Here is a 21,811-nt window from a genome sequence, read left to right as displayed (position 1 = left end):
AAGATTGTTAAAATTTATTTATTTCTTATCTATAACTTCCTTCAAATGTTTCAAAGCTTCGTCCAACGCCATGTAAACTTCCTGGGTGTTAGCTGGTCGGAGTTCCAAGGAGACGGAATTACTTCTATCGGGAAGTCTGTGTAAAAAGCTTTGTGTGAGAGGACAAAAGACGTCTGGGTTCATTGAATCGGTTTTTGATTTTCCTGTGAGATAGCTCATGGGCACTCCAATGAGGAGAACTGTTATGGCTCCGGCGAATGGACAATAGGTAAAAGATATTCGGAATAATGACTGCAGCGGCTTCTTTGGCATTAATCTGCAAATAATTTAATTTGTGCTTAGTGATTGTTATAAATATACCAAGTCGCATTGGTTTTTTACTAAACTTGAATTTGCGTTTTTTTTTATATCACCTATTGCCTAAATATAATTTTATGTAATGGTTCCTTACTTAAATTACAATGTTGACCTGTCTGAATGTGAAGTGAAATACTAATAAAACTATACGATACATTTTCACATTCAAATAATTTTATAATATTTTTTTTTTAAATATAATAACAATTTAACAATTTAATAAAATACACGTGAAAATAATAAAACTTTCTCTATAATGCTTTTTATTTTAATAAATAAATACGTTAATTCATTTTAACAATATTTGGGCACGTAAAATCCATAACGTGTTACCTACACGTATTCAATTTATGTTCCAATTTAGCGAAACATTTTAGCACTATATGAACCCTGACAACATACCTTTAGTTTAACAAGAGTATCGCGGGAGAAATATTAAATATTAAGTCAATGTTCCATTATCATAATACTTACGCTACAGGAATAATAGTTGTCACATTCAGAATATGCGTAAAGTTAGTTTTGCCGCATCCTGACGTTACTAGCGGTTTACCCTGAAAGGTTAATGCCCCCGTGGCTAAAGCATTTTCAGCCCCCACGAGAAGCCAGCCACAGAGTAGCAAACTTAAGAGGCAGCCGCTTAACGCACCCTGGGAATGTATAGGGAAGGTTTATATTGTATAAGTAATTTTACCACGGAGACTCCGGAGGTTAACTATGTGACAGGCAAAGTTTAAGAAATATGCTTAAGATTCGCTGGATTGCTAATATAATGTAGGAAGTATTATGTACATACTATATAGGGTGATTGCTTGAGCCAAATTTTCAGTCGATAACACATAATAAGGATAAAATGATTACAGAGAAAAATAATAATTTAAAACATACATATAATAAAAAGGCTTTTTGAGTTTGGTTATAAAAAAAATTATATTCTTCCTATTTATTAAATAAATAGTATATCAGTGACATCTACTGACTGAAGTTGAAAACAGACTATCTCTCAAAGATACTTCATTAATAGATTAAAAATAGTTCGGCAGATGGCGCTGTTAGGATATTTATAATTTCGAAGTTCTACATTTAATACAAAGATGTCTGCTCATAATAATGAATTCATATTAAGGAAACGTCTCTATTTTGAATACTTATTATTAAATTTATATAAAAAATAATAATTTATAAGTACTGAAACGCCTTATCTGTGTAGACGCTACATAGTTAAATTTTTTCACGATTAAGTTTTAATTATATATAACCTTTTTAATCAAAATGTTTGTTATATAAATTGATGAAAAAGTTTACTTACGGAACAATTTGCTCTTGAGAAGACTATACCTAAAGTGAATATGCCCAAAAGTGTTCCTGCAGTAACTCCAGTTACACCGGAAGCTACATGTTGCAGGCGGTCTAATTCAAGCACCAGCCATATAACAGCTCCACAGTAAAGACCAACCACTATGCAGAGAAACTACAAATATAGGGTAACAAGTAGTTGAGTACTAAAACCACATAAAAATCAATTTTCCATTACAACTACTCATGATAACTTGTGACTTAAAACTGCAAGTACTAACTTAAATCCTTTGCCCATTACCAATGTTTATTCTACGTTCCTAATATAATACCTTCATAAATCTACAGCACGCCAATTCATTTGTACTTTCTGGCATCCACGGTCTTATGAATTCTTCAAACACAACCCCAGACACTGAATTAATAATAGACGCAATACAACTGCGAAACAACATTATTATCTTTAAGCAAATATTCAGAGTCATTAAACTACGAACGTGTCTTTATGGACGCACCATGCCGTTGCACTGAAGATAGATATTATAAAGATGCCACATATTCCTGGAAACATCGTTGACAAATTATTTAAAAAATGCGGTACCAGCTGCAAACAAAATAATGCATTAGTATGGAGCATTTGATCCAAATAAATATTTAAGTGCTTTTAAAATACAGCACTAACAGTTTTTTTTGCATTTAAATATCTTAAATAAATTGTTTACCGACTTGCCTGTTCGTGTTTTTTTATTTGTCCTGTGAGTAATGGATCACAACCAGCAAACCAAGCGTATAAAACCAATCCAAGGAAACAGGATAACAGTTTCATTAATATTACACCAACACAGGATATAGTCAGGCATATCCTGGCTTTGCTTATGGTAGGAACGGCTAACAACTTCTGCAATGAAGACTGGCTTAGCGCTATCTTCCACAGCCAGTTTGTACTTAGTGCCAAAGTTACAACAAAGAAAGATGTGTGGTGAGCAATTTCAGGATCAGGGCTGCAAAAATATATATATTTTATTTGATTTTAAAACCTAATATATAGCTTGCCGAGAATAAAATATATTATACACAATACTACATGTCATTTCTCACTGCTAATGTACACATTCAATAATAGCATAGTACTTTTGTTATGTGAAATGAAATTATTTCCTTATGAGAATTTGTTTACTTACTCGTACAGAACCAGTCTACTGCCATGGTTAGCGACCTCCCACATTTTCTTGAATCCCATCGGCAGTAACGCCAGCCCACTTGGTAATGCTGTACCGGCAAATGCTAAAAACGTTGTCACAATTCCGATGCTAACTATTGCCCGTAAACCTCCCACTGCTATAAATGTCGAACAAGCAACGCATAGAGCGGCAGTGATTCGGCTAGCTTCCGCATTAGTTACTGAAAGTTAACAGTTTTTGGATACATTAATAGGATTCAAATGAAAGATTATATAATAAATATGATCATTTAGAATATTTTATTTACTAAGACTTTTTATATACTAAGAAATAAATGAAAAATACATACAAGAAAAAAGATATTACCCAATCTGAAAGCCAATAGGGGGACGTAGGGAACAATCGGCAGCAACATCAGCTTACTAACAACAAACAGAACCGCTGCTATGGTACGTATGTGAGTAGAAAACCTGATTTCTAAATATTCAAAACTCGAAGACAGCTGTAGCCTGTGGAAAACTGAAATTAATTCGAAATTATTATCGTCATATCAAATAACGTATTAGGAATAATGAAATCAATCAAACAAAACGCTGCTCAATTGTAAGACAAAGCAAACTTGATACTAAACAAGAGAAACAAATAATTATGAAGCATCACTCGGTTAATATTTACCTGGCAAATAAATTACAGCTGTTAAGAAAGTGACAAAGATAAGTGATAAAGCGGACGCCCAGTACTGAGTACCACGCAAGTATATCTCGACTGGAACTCCGAGTAATGTTATACTTGTAAGGTGACTGAAAAAGTTCATTGTATTACAATTATCTCTTCTTTACTCTCATACTATAAAAATACAATTATGCATCATTCTGTAAATATTGTATTATAAATAAGTTTATTAAACATGATGGAAAAATTTTCAAAGTACATATAAAACTTACCTTTACTGATTGGAATTAGCGTAATTCAGTATACAATATATTATTTATATTTATATGAAACACATACGTGATCAAGTATGATGTATTATTAATTGTCGTTATCATTTTATAAAAACGATCAGTGAATGCTGTGATGTCTCACTTTTTTTTAGTGGCTATAACCATCCATTGATAGGTAAGAATGGCTCCAAAGCTCAGGGATTAATGGTTTTAGGAAGAACAGGAAAGGAGATGCAGGATAAAAGAGAAGTAGGTAGGACTAATATTTGAGGTTCCGATATTCTTACTCGTAGAACTTAAAAACCGATCTTTTAGGCTTGAACTAGGTCGAATGGTTATATCGCTCTTATTGACCAAATTCTAGTACCGATATTTGTATTACTATTTGACAAATCAAATTAAGTGGAACGAAAATGTCAGAGGATTCAACAACTTTGAGATAGAAATAATATAAAATTAATGAAGAATTATAACATGTTCAATGTAAATGAAAAGATTAACAAGGTGGATTCAAATCAATGGATTTTTGTTTAGACTACATATATGTACATGTAGGTATACGTCACATCTCATACGATAAAAAGAAAAAATATACTGAGTCGGACGAAGCTGTAATAACATACATATTTATAATGCTGAACTAGTGTTGCCATTAAGTAAGCAACATTACCTTTTTCATTAAGTTAGCAACACTACCCCGTCTGTGTTTCCTTCGACTTAAAATTTGGACCTCTACAAGGGAAGGGAGAATATGCTGTTACTGATAGTGTTACCACCACCTACATCTTTATTTTCACATTATCACTGGTGGAATGAGAGACAAGAAGTATGCAGTCGAAGTAAAAAAAAAGAAACTTAGTAAGCGACATATGTAGATTGGACCTCCACAAATTGTGCAAGGACAAATAGAAAACAAAATGTGAAACCGATGATTGGCCCTAAGTATCTCTATGAATGAAAAGTCGTTATAATATGATTATTTAATTTATACTTAAAGATGACAAATATATTTCTTAACTTTCATCGAAAGGCTATTTGCTGGGATATATTTTTTGTTTTATTCAATAACCATATTATTAAAAACGATTTTCAATGGACTGTCCATCGCATGTAAATACACAAAAATTATTTAAAAATATACAATTTCCAGTTTCCTTCAGTTTAAAAATGTAAACAACACAATATACTACAATTATAAATATAATCAAATTTTTACGCTTCATAATATAATCTTTATATGGTTTTATTTATTTGTTAAAAAACTGCGTATGACATATTGTGCTCTTATAACATAGCTTAAAGTCGATTTTTCTTTGGAAGACTTAATTTTTATTTTTTTACATACTACGTACTACAAACAACATACTCCCTACGTTTCGGTTACTTTGCAGCAACCCCGATCACGGGCAAACTTTTTTTCATGAAAAATCCAGTATTTTGAGCTTTTCATTGTCTAAGTCTCTAAGACAACTAGTTATCTTACTTTAATTATGTCTTAAATTATCTGGTGAATATCAGTGATGTTTCCGACATTTTGGTGATCAAAATTTGGTGAGCAACTGTCAAAAGATGCAATGCTACATTATTTAATGCAATAGTGGTAATAAAATGGGAGTTTGAGATCATCCTCGTATTATTCACGAAGGGAATTCAACCAAACATCACAAAATGGTTCAAACTGATCAAACTCTGAAAATGTTGCTATTTCTTTCCTATCAAATACAATGACCAGTAATAAATAACTGTTTCCAATTGATAAAATGTATAATGAAACTTCTTAGGATGTTAAAAACCATGCACCTAGTCTGCATGTAGATTTTCGTTTATAATCTCTCATATCTTTAAATAGTCTTACCAAGTTAATCTGAATATGAATGCAAAAAAATCTATTGTATGCCATAGTTATTTATAAAGTTGTTATGTCTGTCTTTAAAAAAAATAAAAATCACAATCAAGAATGACAATCCTGAGACATTTTTTTTCAAACCAGCATAAAATCTGGAACAAATAATTCCGCAAAATCAAACAAACCACATATTCTCTATGAAATTTAGGAACGATCGTTATCTTCCGTCACGTAATATTGACAGAATTTCAACCACGAATGCAATGTTAGTTTAAGGATTTAGATTTGTATTTATACAATTTCCTGTGTTACTGTAAGAATATCCGGATTAAGTTTATGGACTTTTTTGTTTGACGTTAAAATCACAAAAGTCATAAACTACTGCACGCTAGGGTCCCATGATTTTAAAAGATTAATTTTAATAAAAAAATATCTAAAAACTACATAATCCCGACGTTTCGTTCCCGTGATCACGGTTGCTGCAAAGTAACCGTAACGTCGGGATTATGTAGTTTTTAAATAATAAAATCCGCGTAGTAAATCCGAATAACACTAGTTTCATTTAAATGAATACTCGCGAAAATCTTAGATCTCATTATAAAAAAATATATATTTATTGTCCCTTTCAATTAAATAATTAACTCTCATATTCATATAGCTCAAAAAGACTGACAATGTATTCAGAGGATATGATAGAGAAGATAAGACCTAGACATAAGAATGATAAACAAAAACATATACAACGTTTTTGGAACAGAAGAAGAAATTATGCAAAATTTAATTTTACATTACAAATGTGTAATAAAAAAATATTATTACAAAACTATAAAAAAATACCATACCTTGCTGTTAGGGCCAATGATATAGATATGATAGACATATTTTTTCCTCCAAACAAAAATCCAGACACTGTATTGTACTTATTGTTAACAAATACATAATAAACTATTATTCCTATAATGACACCAACGATTATACCAAATAAACAATACTCGGCCACGTTAAAATAAATAGGCAACACTGGAACACTGGAGTTCCTCATTTTTAATTACAAGTAGAGAAAAACTAGTTATTATGCGACCTGCTGCGACGATGCTGCTCTAGCTAATGATTGATATCACTTCTAAATAAACATCATAACATAATAAGATACAACAAGATAAAGTGGATTTCCTTAAAACTGTTTACAAAACCAAATAAGTCTTTCTAATGACGAATTATATTTCTCAAATACAACCGTTACACAATACGTTGTTGTCTCATATGGTGTTACATAATTGTGTAATGAATTGATTTCTTTAAATTAATTACCAAATTATTAATTCAATATAAATCATAATATTCTCTTTAAAAAAATTTGTAATCTTTAAATAAGTATTTATTCTGTTAACACATTTCTCGTAACAATTTTCAAAGCGCCATCTGTTAACAAGCTTAAGAACGTTGGAGAAGTATTGAGACACGTTGTACAAAATAATGTAGGAAAGATTTTGCCGTCCAATCTTTCCTTGATCCCGTTAGATGGCGCCTATACTAAAAGTGAGTATACTTTTTATAACCCTTTATATGGGTTTACGTTCATGGCTAAATTCTTTCATCGTGCAATTTATTAAACAATTTTCAAGATAACACACACGGAAACGTTTTTAATCATTTTTTATCCCTTAAAATGGAAAAGGGCCTAATGATGACAATAAAGAAAATCGACTATGTACTTTTAGAACAATACTAAATAGCAAATTTTCTATCAAATTTTATAAATTCAGTATCCAAAAAATTGTAACATTGAGTTATTATATAAACTAATAACATAATGGAGAAAAACTAAATAATTTTATATACTTATAAGTTATACGACACGATATAGGTATGACCCATTCACATTATGTACATGGAGGAAGGAGTTGTATTAATATGGACGGCGCTGACAACATTAAAAATATTTACTCGCACCTGCTCTTCACGGCGCACTCTAATATGGTTTTTGTCTCAAAACAAAGATCCCATTTAAGAGGATTAAATTTTACTCCCCGCAATTTTGTATAAGCCTTAGCCAGCCGTAATTCAGCGTTATGTTTTTTTGTACGAATGCTTGTACAATTGACAAACTTGATTTAAAAAAGAATTCTTTTTTGCTTTTTTTATCTTTAATTAATTTTATTTTGAATTGTACTCAACAAATCAGTTTGCTAATTAGTGTTCACTATTCAATTGTACAAATTTTACCTATGGTCATTGATCTTGGGACCATAATATTTATATATAATCTTTTTAACAATATAATTCGATAAACTATCGCAGAAAATGTTCGAGCCTTACACAAATCATCTAAACACAATATGGCAAATATTTCTTGTCCAGAAAACTGGGTGACAGAGAACCACCCAAACAAATGGAAGAATCTCGAAGGAGGAGGTGGGAGCATCAGTTAAATGCTAGACAGAGACAGTTGATATTATCCTTTAAGAGGAAAAGGGATGCTGTGGAAGAAAAATTAAATTATATTTCCCAATGGTGTCAGCCAGTTATTAAGTGGCCAGACGCCATTTTGAATTATTATATTTTTTATATCCTTTCCCAGGTTTCCCTTTTGTACTAGGAATTCCTTTTATTTGGTATAGTTGTGGGAAATTGCAAATGGATTTGGGGAAGCTGTTAGTTATAAATCAATTGTATTCTTCACAGCGCCTGGAGAGTTTTTATTTCACATTAGCCGACTTTTGTACTAGAGTATATTTTTATGTTGCAGGCCTATGAGATATGTATACATTTGTGACATATTGCAAAAAGAATTGAAGGTTTTTGAGGAACAAAATTAGTCAGTCATCTTAGATATTCTTTTAACTTTTCGTGCATTTTATCGAAATTCAAAATTATAGCGGAATATTTTTTTCTTAAGTTATTCTTTAAGTCTTAATTATTTTTTTTTAAAGGAATTTTAGTTATCGAGTATCTTGGAAATCATAAGAATTTTATGATTTGATTTGATTTGATTTGAGAGACGTAATTGTTCAATATTCACTTTTTAAAATAAGACTTTGTGCTCACAGTAAATAAAATTATCGACAATTATAAAATAAAGTAAATATGCTTGAATTATTGTAACGTTGTATATTTTGAAGGCTTTCAATACATTCGCTGGGATGGGGATTCTTTTTTTTTGCATTTCGGCACCCGACCCGGGGCGAAAGAAAATTATAAAGAACGCCTTTTAAGGGATTAGGGAGATATCCGATGATTGCCTTCCTTCAATGGTTATGATAAACGTAATTACGTTACGATAGATTTAACGTAAATTTCATAACGTACGTATTTTTTTTTTGGATTGTTTGCATATATATATTCAATTATTAAATATATCTGATTATTTAATCAGTGACTATACACATTTTAGAAATAGATTACAATCTTATCTTCAATAGAATTAATGTTTCGTAATATTATATTAAAATTAAACAATAATTAAAAACGATACGGAGTTGATTGTGATTAAAAGTGAAGGGATGCCATTGAAAGATTGTATCAGTTTTACTGTGACTGTAAGACTGATTTGATATCTGTACTTGAAATGTATATATATGTATATGATAGTTGCAGTAGTCCTAGTAAGGGATAACATACCCAAGAATATCATCAATTTAATCAACTTTAAGGGTTGAAGGTTATATTTTAAGCTCACTGTAACTGGTGACCCCCGGGCGTATGATAAACTGGTGATAACCGGATATAAGAAGCAATGAATTGGTTACCCCGGGCGGTACTCCTAGGGTATATTTTTATGGTATTGCATAGTTTTAATATTATACTAAATTTTATATTGAGAATGATATTGTGTCTGAATTTGAAGTTGTATTCAATAAGATTTGTCAACAACATATCTGGGTCTAAATTGTTTTAAGTACTGTCTTTGTAATGAGATTCTGATTGGTGGTGTATGACGTGGGTATGTTTTGTCCTTGTTTATTTTTAAGGCAACTTCTGTTATATATATCAATACTACTTCTAATTTAACTATCATTATATTACGAGGAAAATTATAGTTTTATATAATGAAAAAAAAAATGGTAAAAAAACTCATACCTACTAATCACCCATATATCAAATAGAGAAAAATCATTGTAAGTATTGCTTATTTAAATTCTTTTAATCTAGCTTTGTCATTTATATAAAATTAATACATTATCAAGCCAAAGAAGAGTACCACGTCGGAAGTCCTCATTTTAAAACCTTTATCAACAGTCATATGTGCTAACAACCTTTGCCTTATAATTTAGTTAGCATCACTAAACCAGGCCGCTTCCCATCGATCACATAGAAAAATATCACCTCACGACATAAAATATATTAGGCAATCGTACTCGATATTGAAAGTGCGTGATGGGAATGTGTTGATTTTGCATACAACCCTGATAAATAATACGAATAAGGTAGGTATTGCCAAATAAATTGAATCCTAGCACTGTTTACTACTATTTTGAGAGCTGCAATAATATTATAATTGAATGTTTAGTAACATACCAAAGTAAGTAATAATATGTAGATATGTATATCATCTGAATATTTGGAAGTATTCTTAAATACATTTAGTTATGATTATATAAGATGATGCTGTTCGTTTTATTTTTATGTTCAGCGATTATATTATAATGTGTAATCGATAAAGCTGGCATGTGTGGTAAGGCGTAAAAAACTCATCTTCCTCACCCGCCCCGGGGCCCATGAAATATGGTGTTTTGGTATCCGTGGAGGCGATTAGAAAACGTCACTACCGAAAGTTTATTTAGCGACTCCTTGTAAGTGTGAGCTTATATTTAATTGTCGTTATACCAAGCTTCCGAAATTCTCATATAATTTTTATTAATGTTTTTTCCTTACTTCCTATTTATATTATTAATGGTAGAACATGTTAGTGTATTGCAAACTAACACGTAGGTTAACTATTGTATGATTGTTTTGGAATTTGGTATTCATAGTTCTGGAACACAACTAATGTTTGATCTATAAATATTTCAGACGTAAGATCGTGTCGATAAGAAAGATAAAGAGAAGATTCAGTTAAAATTTTGTCCCAAATAAGTCAAATTTAAAAAGGCTTATCCATTCAGAAAACCAATTGATACAAAATTTCAACAATTTTGATATAACATTGGAAATTATTATGACGTAAGACACTTTATTTTACAGAGTAATGTAAAAGTGTAATGAAGATTTTAAAATATTGCAATTTTCTAAGCAGCTATCAAACCATAGTTATATTATTTATTGTAAGCTCTAGAAAGATATTTTTAGCTCTAGGATTTACTTCTGCGTAAAGCCATTTCGTTCATTCTGCGGATTTTCTATAATCATCTTAATATTATATAATAGTTTTTCTTATATGCAAATAAATCATACTTCATTTGCTGATCAATTAAATAACCGATTTTATTCCTTTAACCGTGTAATCGAAATTAAAATATTTTGGTGACGTAACAATCGATGTAGCTAAGAATTTGTCGCCACAATTCAATGTGATACATTCATAAATCAGAAGTAAAAATAGCGGGCATATATCAAGCTAATGCTGATATGATATGTTAAATAAATATACATCCACAGGATATTGGGTTGGGACGGGGATAGAAAATGAATGGCTGGGTAAACATGTGGCTGGGAGACGAATATGAGGCTTAATGTTACTCTTATTATTATAATAGTGACGTCACTAACAAGTAAAGATGCTACGAGATAATATTAATTACTGCCACGTCATGTCATCATATACATATTATGATATATAATTAAATGGAAATTTTATATCAAATATATAATCCACTTATAAGTTTCATAACGACTGGATCACATTATATTTCCATTAGTTATATATTGTTCAAACACAACCAATAGTGACTCCGCTAACAAAGCATTACCCGTTCCACCTTTTAGTGTCAAAAGTGTGAGAGGAATGGGTAAACAAATCCTCCAATTTCCATCACATTTATTCTAGTGACGTCATACCCTACCCCCACGTAATTTCTTAGTGTGAACACGCCCTAGCCTCCGATATGGTATAAAAAAGTTACATTAATATTGGCAACACTATGAAAAACATTATTTTCGTTTTCCTTACTTCTTGTTTGTTCTGTATTAAGGTTTATTTTCTGTTATTTTGAATCAATCTATACGCGATCTAGAAAATGCGTAATTTATTTTAATCATGATTTTAATTTGAAAAATATAAGTAGGTTTTATTAAACGGTCATTGCTCTTATATTCTGTTGGAATAATAATTATCCAAAATTTTCGATTCAATGTCTAGAATGAATACTTTACTACAATTTATTTAAAATATTTGAAACAAAACATTATTTTAATTTCACTATAATATTTTCTGTCGCTATCTGTGCACGTATTTTTTCGACCCTTCAAACAAATTGAAAATAGTCTAGGAGATAGTCTAGTTTCTAATACCCAAGTTCATTTCTGAGGCACGAGCTCCTGATCGAATGAAAACATACCGCTCTCGCACTTTATATATGAAATTGTAGTCGTTTTAAATGTATCTGGCGGAAATTTAATTTCGTTGGTTGTGTGTGCTTAGGATACATATTTTATTTTTATTATATATATTTTTAATAATAGGCATAATAAGGTTTTGAACGTTATATGTATATAAATGGAATTTTATTTTAAACGTCATTTACCTACTGCATTAGTTGAAAATTTTAAAATAAATAACATTAGTTTTATTTGGATGAATACTCTCGGAAGTCTTAGTTATCATGTCGTTAGTATATATTTTTCTAGACAAGATCATATTGAGAATGATTTAGACGAAATTGTTCTTGATATCTGATATCGAATAAAGAATTATGTCTTCGATTATTTTTCAACCTAAATCTATAGCATTAAGACAATAACATTATAGCAACCTTGTAATAGATGTCTATGAACCACAATACTATTTATATATTTCTAAACAAAATCTTCAATTGTTAAAGAAGCTTATATTATACAATAAAAGCTATAAATAACATAAGTTTACCCTTTAAAACGTAACATAAATATGACAAGACATCCCGTGATAACATTTCCATGAATATGAATGAGAATCTTAAAAGAATACATCAAGTACTGGAAGTCGTAACATTACAATAGTAAAATCCTAACTCATGCCATGGCTCGTGTCGTTAATGATATAAATAATGCAAGTATATTGTTAATGACATAAAAAATGATGTAAGCATATCATTAATGATATAAATAATGATGTAAGCATGTCATTAATGATAACGACAAACGTTTGCATTTATCAGTGTTAATTCGCTTAACAAGCACGCTTAGGTATGCAAAGCCCTGTCCAAACGTCTACACTATTAGTCTTTGACATGGTACTGCTAAGTATGGAGATGGATTTTACTATAAAATACTATACTATACCGTATTGTCTATACTTTTTACTCTTTTAAATAAATTTTTGATGTATTACATTATATTTAAAAATAAAATGTAATGTATAGATATTCTTCGCTTTATACTATAATATTTTGCTATTAGACATACCCAAGCATGTACCTATTTCATTTAAATGTATATAATTTTATTATTGTATAAATATTAGCAATTATCTTTTAATCGTGTTAAAGTGTTTTAAAAATTGAAACTATATAATTAAACACATGTTCATTTTATTCCGAAACATACCGACTTATACTGTAAGGGGTATTGTTTTATTTACCTTTTATCTGACATCACTCTACAGGCTTTTATTTTACCTGAAAACTTTATATGAAAATCATTCATTAATTTTATCAATGTCAATATAATAAGTATAGTATGTTTTGATGTAGTCGATAATAACATACAAAATCCTAATTTAACACCTCTGTAACATATATATATATATATATATATATATATGATTTATGATAAACATCCATAGTTTCGTAGCCGAGGGTCCGAGCATTACTGCGGACTGTCCGCTGGACGTTGATGTATCATTTCGGCTCAGAGTCGCCCGTTACCTAATCTCCATACATTATTACTTGGATATTGTTCAAATAAATGGTACTCCAGCTTAAGTTCCGGATAGGGTTTTCCGAAATGTCGACTGAATTTGAATAATTTTATATCAAAATCTTTATATGCAGGTAAAACGTTTTATTTTACAGTTTAATAGAAACGTGTTAATGAATAACCGATTGATAATAAGGGCTATTTTTGCTTGCATTATGTTTGTGGAGATTGTATTAAAAATGAAAATAAATGTACAGAATATAACGAGCTGTATGTTTTTCCTTGTTACATCTACATCTAGTTACTAGTGGTTAAGGAATAACCCCTTCTCCCAACCCTCTAGCCTCCGTATATAAGGTGGAATAGCTGGACCGATTGTTTTTGAACTATTAAATACTAAATAAAAAATATTAATAAATTAATATTACATTTATCAATGTATAATTTGTATAATAATGTTATGTATTTATACATCATACTTATTTGTTTTTATACAATTTCAATGAAACCAAATATTTTTATCATCAAATTTTAGTTCCACAAACCTATCTATCACACAGTGGGAGTCCCATTAGAAACGATTTAGTAACCTTGGTGACGTGAAAGATCTCTTAGTATGTGATAAACAAATAACTCTTATTTTACAAGTGCTCCGTAATAAAGCCATTAAAAATAATTACGAACATAACCGAGGTATTCCCGTTGTATCTATAATGTATAACGAGTGAATCTGCTGACTCCGAGATACGAACAGCTGGTTTTTTTAAACCAGAAGATTTCTGATGCCACACCAGCAATGTGCCGTCATTTTTATCCTAAAGTTGATGCAATCACGTGGTCTTAAGTAATATATACCTCAGTAATTATAACATGCAATACGTCTCAGCACCTTCACAGTTTTGTTAGAGCCAAACATACTTTAATATACATAACGATTTTCTTGTTTCGTCTATTTTTATAAAGGATTAAAATATTTTTTTTATAAAATAAGCACAATAAAGACGAAACCTTAACATTTAATGGATTCACCGTGCGTTGCGGGGAGAGGAGCTTCAACAGAGTCTGGGACTTGCGACCCAGGTGTAGGTTTCGGGGCCCTTATCTAACGCGCGTTAAACGCTCACCTCCACTGTCCAAGCTCCTGTCCAGTAAAATACATAAAATATTTATATATATTCCAGTTAGAAATATATATAAATATTTTATGTATTTTAGTCATATATATATATAGAAGTGTCACAAATATAAAACTATAAAAATTCTAAGTACTTACGTTCAAAAAATTATAAATTTTGAACATCAAGAACTATATATTTATAATTATAAAAGGAAATTCTGCTTTTCTAACAACTACGACATTTTTTTATTTTATTTTAAAATCTACTCGAAGTTTCGATCACTTTACATCAAACGTGATCACGGGCAGACGAAATTAAAAATATATTTACTTTTCTATATATATAGCGTATTGAATAAAAACATTGTTTTATTTAAATTTAATATGACTCAAGCATCAAGACCGTTTTCACCGTGTATCAGTCTGAGTGTCGAAGATAAGGCCAAGCGGGCGAACTATTAACAACTACGCCTCGTGAATATAAACCCGGCCAGCAAAGAGCGGCTGTATAATGAATAATAAATATATACTGTGCAAAAAACAAACGAACCCGAATTATTTGCATTGTATAATTACGAGTCGAATATAAAAAATAATAATATGAACTACTTAGATAATTAAATATCATAAGTAGTAATTAATAACACAAAACTGATACTCAGGTTAGAGTATTAATTGTGTCCAGTCGATAGTATTAACAAATTAATAGAATCAATCAATAGTATTACACTATTTTTGTCCAATAACAGTTCAGATCCAATATACTAAACACTAAACTATGAGTTATATGAAATTCATTACGTATCTTAATCCAATGAAACCCCAATTAGATGGGATGCTATGAGTAAAAGAGAATTGGCTCAAGTCGTAACTCAATTACTTGCCAGTCCCAGGTCTTGCGGGAGCATGCGCGGTGACCTTAGGTCGATAATGACACACATACATTAGGCTACGTATTTACATACCATATATGCATATGCCCTTTGACGTATGTGTAACATAGATCAGCGAACGGTAGAGGTGACAAATTTTATCTTGAACAACATCAGATCGTCTTAAATTCTCACCGTCGCGTCGTATATAGTAATAACATAAATAGTTTAATTAAACTCTTATATTAGTGAAACCGTTGTATAATATGTTAAATGATAGTTATGTTTAGTTTAATTAAGAATTTTTTATTATGTTCGTACTAATTATATTAATACTATCACAATATGGTATACAATATATATTTTATATGCGATTTAAGTTCTCTATCCTTCATTGCTCTGTGGATAACACACACATATGTAAGTACAACATACACACGTGGATGCGTCTGTGTGGGTTCTCGGAATTTGTTTAATGGCGTTCTTACATTGACATTAGTTTGTCGAAAGAAATTTATGTGACTTGGATAGAGTTGAATAAGGGGTTAAGTTTATATAGAGCTATTGTTGTAGTTTTGGAAGCTCTTGTATAAGATTCAGCGATCTGAATATTCATGAGTTTTATATGTTATTTACGTATAAAGTGTCACGTGATACAAAGACATCTATCTGAACGACAAGCGACCAACTCTACGTTTAAGAAGTTAAACATGTATTGATAGAGTCGATAGAGTTTGTAAATTTATAATAGTGATGTTATTGGTAGAGATAATATGAAATAGATTTAGTTACATTCCATTGTTATAATTGTAATAGCAATCCAGTAATTCATAAACGAAAATTTTCGGTAGAGCTGAAACTTTCAACCGAACCATTTCTCTTACGTCGCAGTATAATTAAAATCACGACTGTCCCGTCTCTACCTCCCGCCTCACCCTCTGGGACGGGTCAGGGGGGGAGGTAGAGACGCGGGGTGGAGGGCGGGGGGCTTACATTAATATTCCCCACTTTTATCTCTATATGCAAACTGGCAGAAGTTCTCATTGTGGCTCCGATTCTTGAGAAGTTCCGTTGAATGATTGTGCTGTTTCTATGGAACTTTTCTGTTTTTTTTCTTCTCCTCAATCAGATTGAACTACATTTCCGGAGATGAAATATAGTTGGTTTAATCGTTTCTTTTATTCATTCTCTATTTACAAACCGATCTTTGTGTGTCGGTTTCTCATTTTAATTAATTGTTGTATATATTTTTGGTGAAAATTCAATAATAGATATGTAGAGACAATTATACGGTCATTTCATAGAACAACACTTACACTATTTGAAAGCTGAACGTCATTAAAATAATTGCAATGCAATTCCTTTTACAAATTCATTACCAAGGTACCTACATATTTTAACCTTAACGAATTTACTTAGAGCCTTAGATGAACCACACCCATTCAAATTAATTGCAAAACAAATGGGGCTGTTTGAACAGCTTTCTTTACATAATTAAACCGAATCTTCTTTCAGAAACTAAAGTCGTGAAGCTGAAAACTAAATCCCATTGGTCATCTCGCTCGGAGGTAGAACACGACGTTCTAATTATAAATAATCAAGCGATCTGATTGGTTGAAATCGTTCCCCCATCTATTTGTTCTCTGCTGTGGGCGTGGCCTATCTCGCTCGCTCTTTTAATTAGTACGAGGAGTAAATTGCCTGAGAGAGCAGCACTAGTTTTGGACAACGCCATCTAGTAGTGGATGGCAGAACTATCGATTATAAAAAAAATAGTTTAAGGAAAGCACTCTATAAGGGAAATGGATTGGTAGACAAAACTTTAACATAATAGCTTGCAATATAATATATAAGTATCTTTAGTAGGTACCTAAGCCATTATCGGTAGAGAATAAATTTAATCAAAAAACATAAAAATCTCTATATGACAATTAACTAAACGAAGGCGACAAAAAAACAAGTAAATGTAATTTAAATCGTCTTATATTACTTTTGTATTTTTATTGCAGCATGTTGCCCCTACCTCCCCACGCATTTCCAAGCCATTTAATATTAATGTGCATTTTCGTGGAGATTCGTATAAAGCGTCTACGATACGGTGGGGGGACGGGCTCGATTGGACAAGGGAGTAAATTTTAAAAGTAGGTACTTGACACAATTTTATCCAAATATCTTATTAATAAATTAACTACAATTTATTCATAAAAAATATTATAAATAAATTAATCGAAAGTTTTACACTTCACTTCAATAAAAGTAATATTGAACGATTGTATTCAATTAATGTATACAATAAAAATAAATAACACTGCCCCATAATAATAATAGTCAAGGAACAATAATATTAAAATGATATACCAATCGGGCCGACCTCCCCACTATGCAGTAGATATCCATTGGATTTATATCTGGTAGTCTCGTAGTTAAAAGTTGGGCCAATGTTTGTTCCGAACAGCTATTGCCAATGGCTTCGAGACAGATTTGAGAACCGAAATACATTATAAGGGGTGAAACTATTAAAAATTCCGAAGCTGATATGTGGTTTACTCTCTGTGAGAGATATCGCGAGTGGAGTGCATGACACGTTTATTAGAAAATTTCGTGGCTACCGAGACCAGCTCCTGTTTGGCTCGACTTACAGAAGCAGGTATTAGTTTCGTATAGCTCTGAATATATTAAAATAAGCCGTTTTTAATATAATGATATTATAAATTTTTGCTGTTGTTTTCCAATTTAAATTATTTAAAATATATATTTTTTTTCACTTACAAGTCTCTAAGTATTTCAATACTGATACATTTATTCTAAGCTTTTCACAACATTTATATATATATATATATATATATGACTATAAATAAATAATCACTCTATCCTACTACACGTATATAAGTGCTTATAACATATACATTATAAGCATTCAATATAATCTTACAAGGAATATGACGCTATGTCTACACTTACATATGTGGATGCTTACTCGGGCTGTAGATACGTTGGGGGGGTGACAACGGTACGTAATTCCTATTTTACAAATGGTCCACGATTTATGCGCCACCTCCATGATTATTCGCTTCTCCACCATAAATTACACGGACCAGCCGAAAGAGGATTTTGTTTTTGGATTTATACGTCTGATTTCTGTTATATGTTTGTTTTTATATGAATTTAATAGTTTTAATGCGATTGATTTTTACGTGACCGTTAAGACGTTTTTGGTAATATTGAAGAAGTTACGAACCAAATATTTATAAATTTCTGTTTTATTTTATTTTTTGATCAAGATGATTAATGTTTTAATTTTCGTAGTACTATATGTAGTTTTAATCGTGATAATTAAATGTGAAAACTTATAGATTCAAAAATAATGTCTGTGCAAATTTTGATGAAGATTTTGTATAAGCCTAATCTAACTTCAGAGAAGTTCATCGCCTCCTCTTTAGTACAATTATTATCATCGTTATGAGTTATGACCAAAACCACGGGATGAGGCTAGTGGTACATTAACATTAATATACTGAAATTGAATATTACATAGCATTTTTTTGCTCCGTTAAAAGTTAACCTGCTTGTGTTTTAAACGTTAATTAATTGCCCAATAAAGCTATTAGAGATAAGATCGTGACGTCACACTAGACCGCACGAGCTATTTATGTACCGGTGTTGAAAGACGGCTTGCCTATTAATGTAAATTATTTACTTCAATAAATTGCTTTAATAGACCTCATATTTTTTTTATCATCGACGTAAATGAACATTTGATGTAATCGGAAATTAATTTGAATAGAAAAAATGTTTGTATTGTCATAAGTTCGACCGAATAATTTCATGTATTTCTTCCACCTTTTTAGTCAAAAATTTCTGATTGAGGCGCCGATAGCACTAGAATTCTTTATTTTTTAGGGCTTAGGCTGTAAGCTTTCAGTTTAGAACAATTCATACTATTTTTCAATGAAAACATTTTGATATTACGAATTGATTATGCAACGATGTTTTCAAATCGAAAATTTAAATTTAATTCACTCATTTCAAATCACTCGCTTCACTCATTAGTTTCTCTAACAAAAAAATTCAATATAACACGGTCATGATGTTTATCTAAAGCTAAACGTCTGTTAAACGCCAATTAACTGCACGATAGTGTGACCGGCCCCTGCAGTCAGTCATTGTATAATTTTATTCATGTCATATTCGATGAAAACTACACTCAATTTTAGTTATAAATGAATTAATAGTTAAGTTAAAGGTAAATTTACTGTAATGGAACATATTACACATACAGCTTGTATGTTATATAAGTGATAATATATCAAATATTCTATATAGGGTGTCTCAAAATATTGAGACACCCTATATAGTTGAGACACCCTATATAGAATTATATGTACACATAAGTTCAGCAGGTTGACATTTGTTTGTATGTATGTATATTCGCTAAATATTACCAAACAAGTTTGTTGTTATGTTAAAATAATTTATCAGTTTTACGAAAATTAAATAAACTTAACTGTATAGGACTATCAAATTTGAAAGTTATGTCAGTGAAAAAAAATATAATCTGCTTATATTTATTGCAAAAATTCATAAGACTAAGCAGACGTATTTAATATATTACTCACATTATATTTATTTGTCTTTTAAATTATAATATAAATTTATTATATGTTTATAAATTTTTTTACTTAACTTTTATTTACTATAGAAGTGATCAAAACACACCCCTCTATCTAGAATGTGTACTTTTTAAAATTAATGTTCATATATATTTTTATATTGATTACAAGAAAGTGCTGTATTATTTAGCCAACGTTAACAAAAGTATGTCTCCAAATCAAGTATTAATAGTCCACAAAAAAATATATACGACAGTTCGCATAAATATCTCATTAGGATAAGATTTATTATACCAACAGTCACGGTATGAAAAAAGTTTGTAAACCTTTTTGATAATTAGTTGTCAACATGCGATTGTCTATTTGGAGCTTAGATTCGTTTAATTTTGTTATCTGTCATGTAATATATCATTACATTAATGACACCTAAATGAAGAGGTATCACGGAATAAGGAGAATAACTTCTTGGAAAGTAGTTAAAGGGATCGTAATAAATTTATGCTGAAATACATTACTTTTATGAAACTGTATTTAGTTGTTTTCGAGCAGTACGTCATTGTAATTTTTGAACAATTGAATTTTTTTATCAATGCTTGTGAATGTTAAAAGTGATCTTCAATTGTTTAAAGAGTATCGTAAGCCCAAACGCTCACGGAACAAGACAGCTGTGCACGGGGAGCGCTCAATAAAAAACATATTAAAATATCGTCTCAAGATTACATTGATAAGCGCATCGCACAGGAAAGGTGACATTCGGTGAGCATAAAACTCTCAAGCCGTCGCTAAACGTTCCAATAATTTATCGGCGACTTGACCTCGGTTCATTTACTTTAAACAAATTGTTAATTTTTTGATAACAACCGTCCGGAACAGATGGGGTCCATGACGTGTTTGAGTCATTTGATTTTTGACTTTGACACAGCGATCGAAGGTTGAATTTCGTTCGAGTCAATTTGTAGTTTAGGTTTTTTTTTTTTTTGAAGTAGAAACTGTGGAAGGCATGGCATGTGCCAGGGTTATGAGACAGGTTGACCACATGTGGCGCAATCTGTTGGTTATTTTATCGAATTTCTTAAATTATAATGTGACGGGTTAATCGCTATAAAATTATTTAATAAATTACGAGCTCAACACTTGTAACATAAATTTTAGATCGGCAATTGTTTTATCCGTATCAGAGTTTTTTTTCTGTTTCTATTGTGTCAGAACAGTCACATCATGTAGCTGAAACGCGACATTTATTCACACAGGCCATTACCGAATGCCGCGGAACTGCCATTAACATAAAGGAAGAAAAGAGAAACTACTTTCAAACTCAATATCAGAATCTTTTGTGTGGCAAATCTACTCTCAAAGCCCTTGGCGGCCATCCGTTAACACATTGATTATACATCAAGGAAAATAAAATGGGAAATAACGCTTAGAAAAAATTTCCACCCGTAACTAAACTATTTCAATCAGACGAAGCGTTTTGCGTTTTTATTGGGGTCACCCGACGCTCCTCGCGACTATCTTGTACCGAAACAGATTATTTCTCATTTGATTTATGGCCGCTGAATCTTCCAACGATATTATGTTTTGGTCATCCTTTCG

General features: G+C 31.0%; 1 protein-coding gene across 1 annotated transcript; it reads right to left on the bottom strand.

Moving 5' to 3' along the window:
* Positions 1-6,739, bottom strand: LOC116772745 (sodium-coupled monocarboxylate transporter 2-like). Its single transcript, XM_032665019.2, has 10 exons — positions 6,467-6,739; positions 3,510-3,634; positions 3,201-3,353; positions 2,835-3,054; positions 2,384-2,654; positions 2,169-2,257; positions 1,986-2,094; positions 1,667-1,828; positions 832-1,007; positions 1-316 (listed from the first exon to the last, which is right to left on the bottom strand). Exons 1-10 carry the CDS (start codon positions 6,664-6,666, stop codon positions 19-21), a joined length of 1,803 nt encoding a protein of 600 aa, XP_032520910.1. The 5' UTR covers positions 6,667-6,739; the 3' UTR covers positions 1-18.
* Positions 6,740-21,811: the final 15,072 nt, after the last annotated feature.

The sequence above is a fragment of the Danaus plexippus genome, chromosome 12 (assembly GCF_018135715.1).
Source record: "Danaus plexippus chromosome 12, MEX_DaPlex, whole genome shotgun sequence".
Classification (NCBI taxonomy): domain Eukaryota; kingdom Metazoa; phylum Arthropoda; class Insecta; order Lepidoptera; family Nymphalidae; genus Danaus; species Danaus plexippus.
Note: the sequence above shows the minus strand (reverse complement) of the source record. Positions and strands in the feature narration are given on the sequence as shown.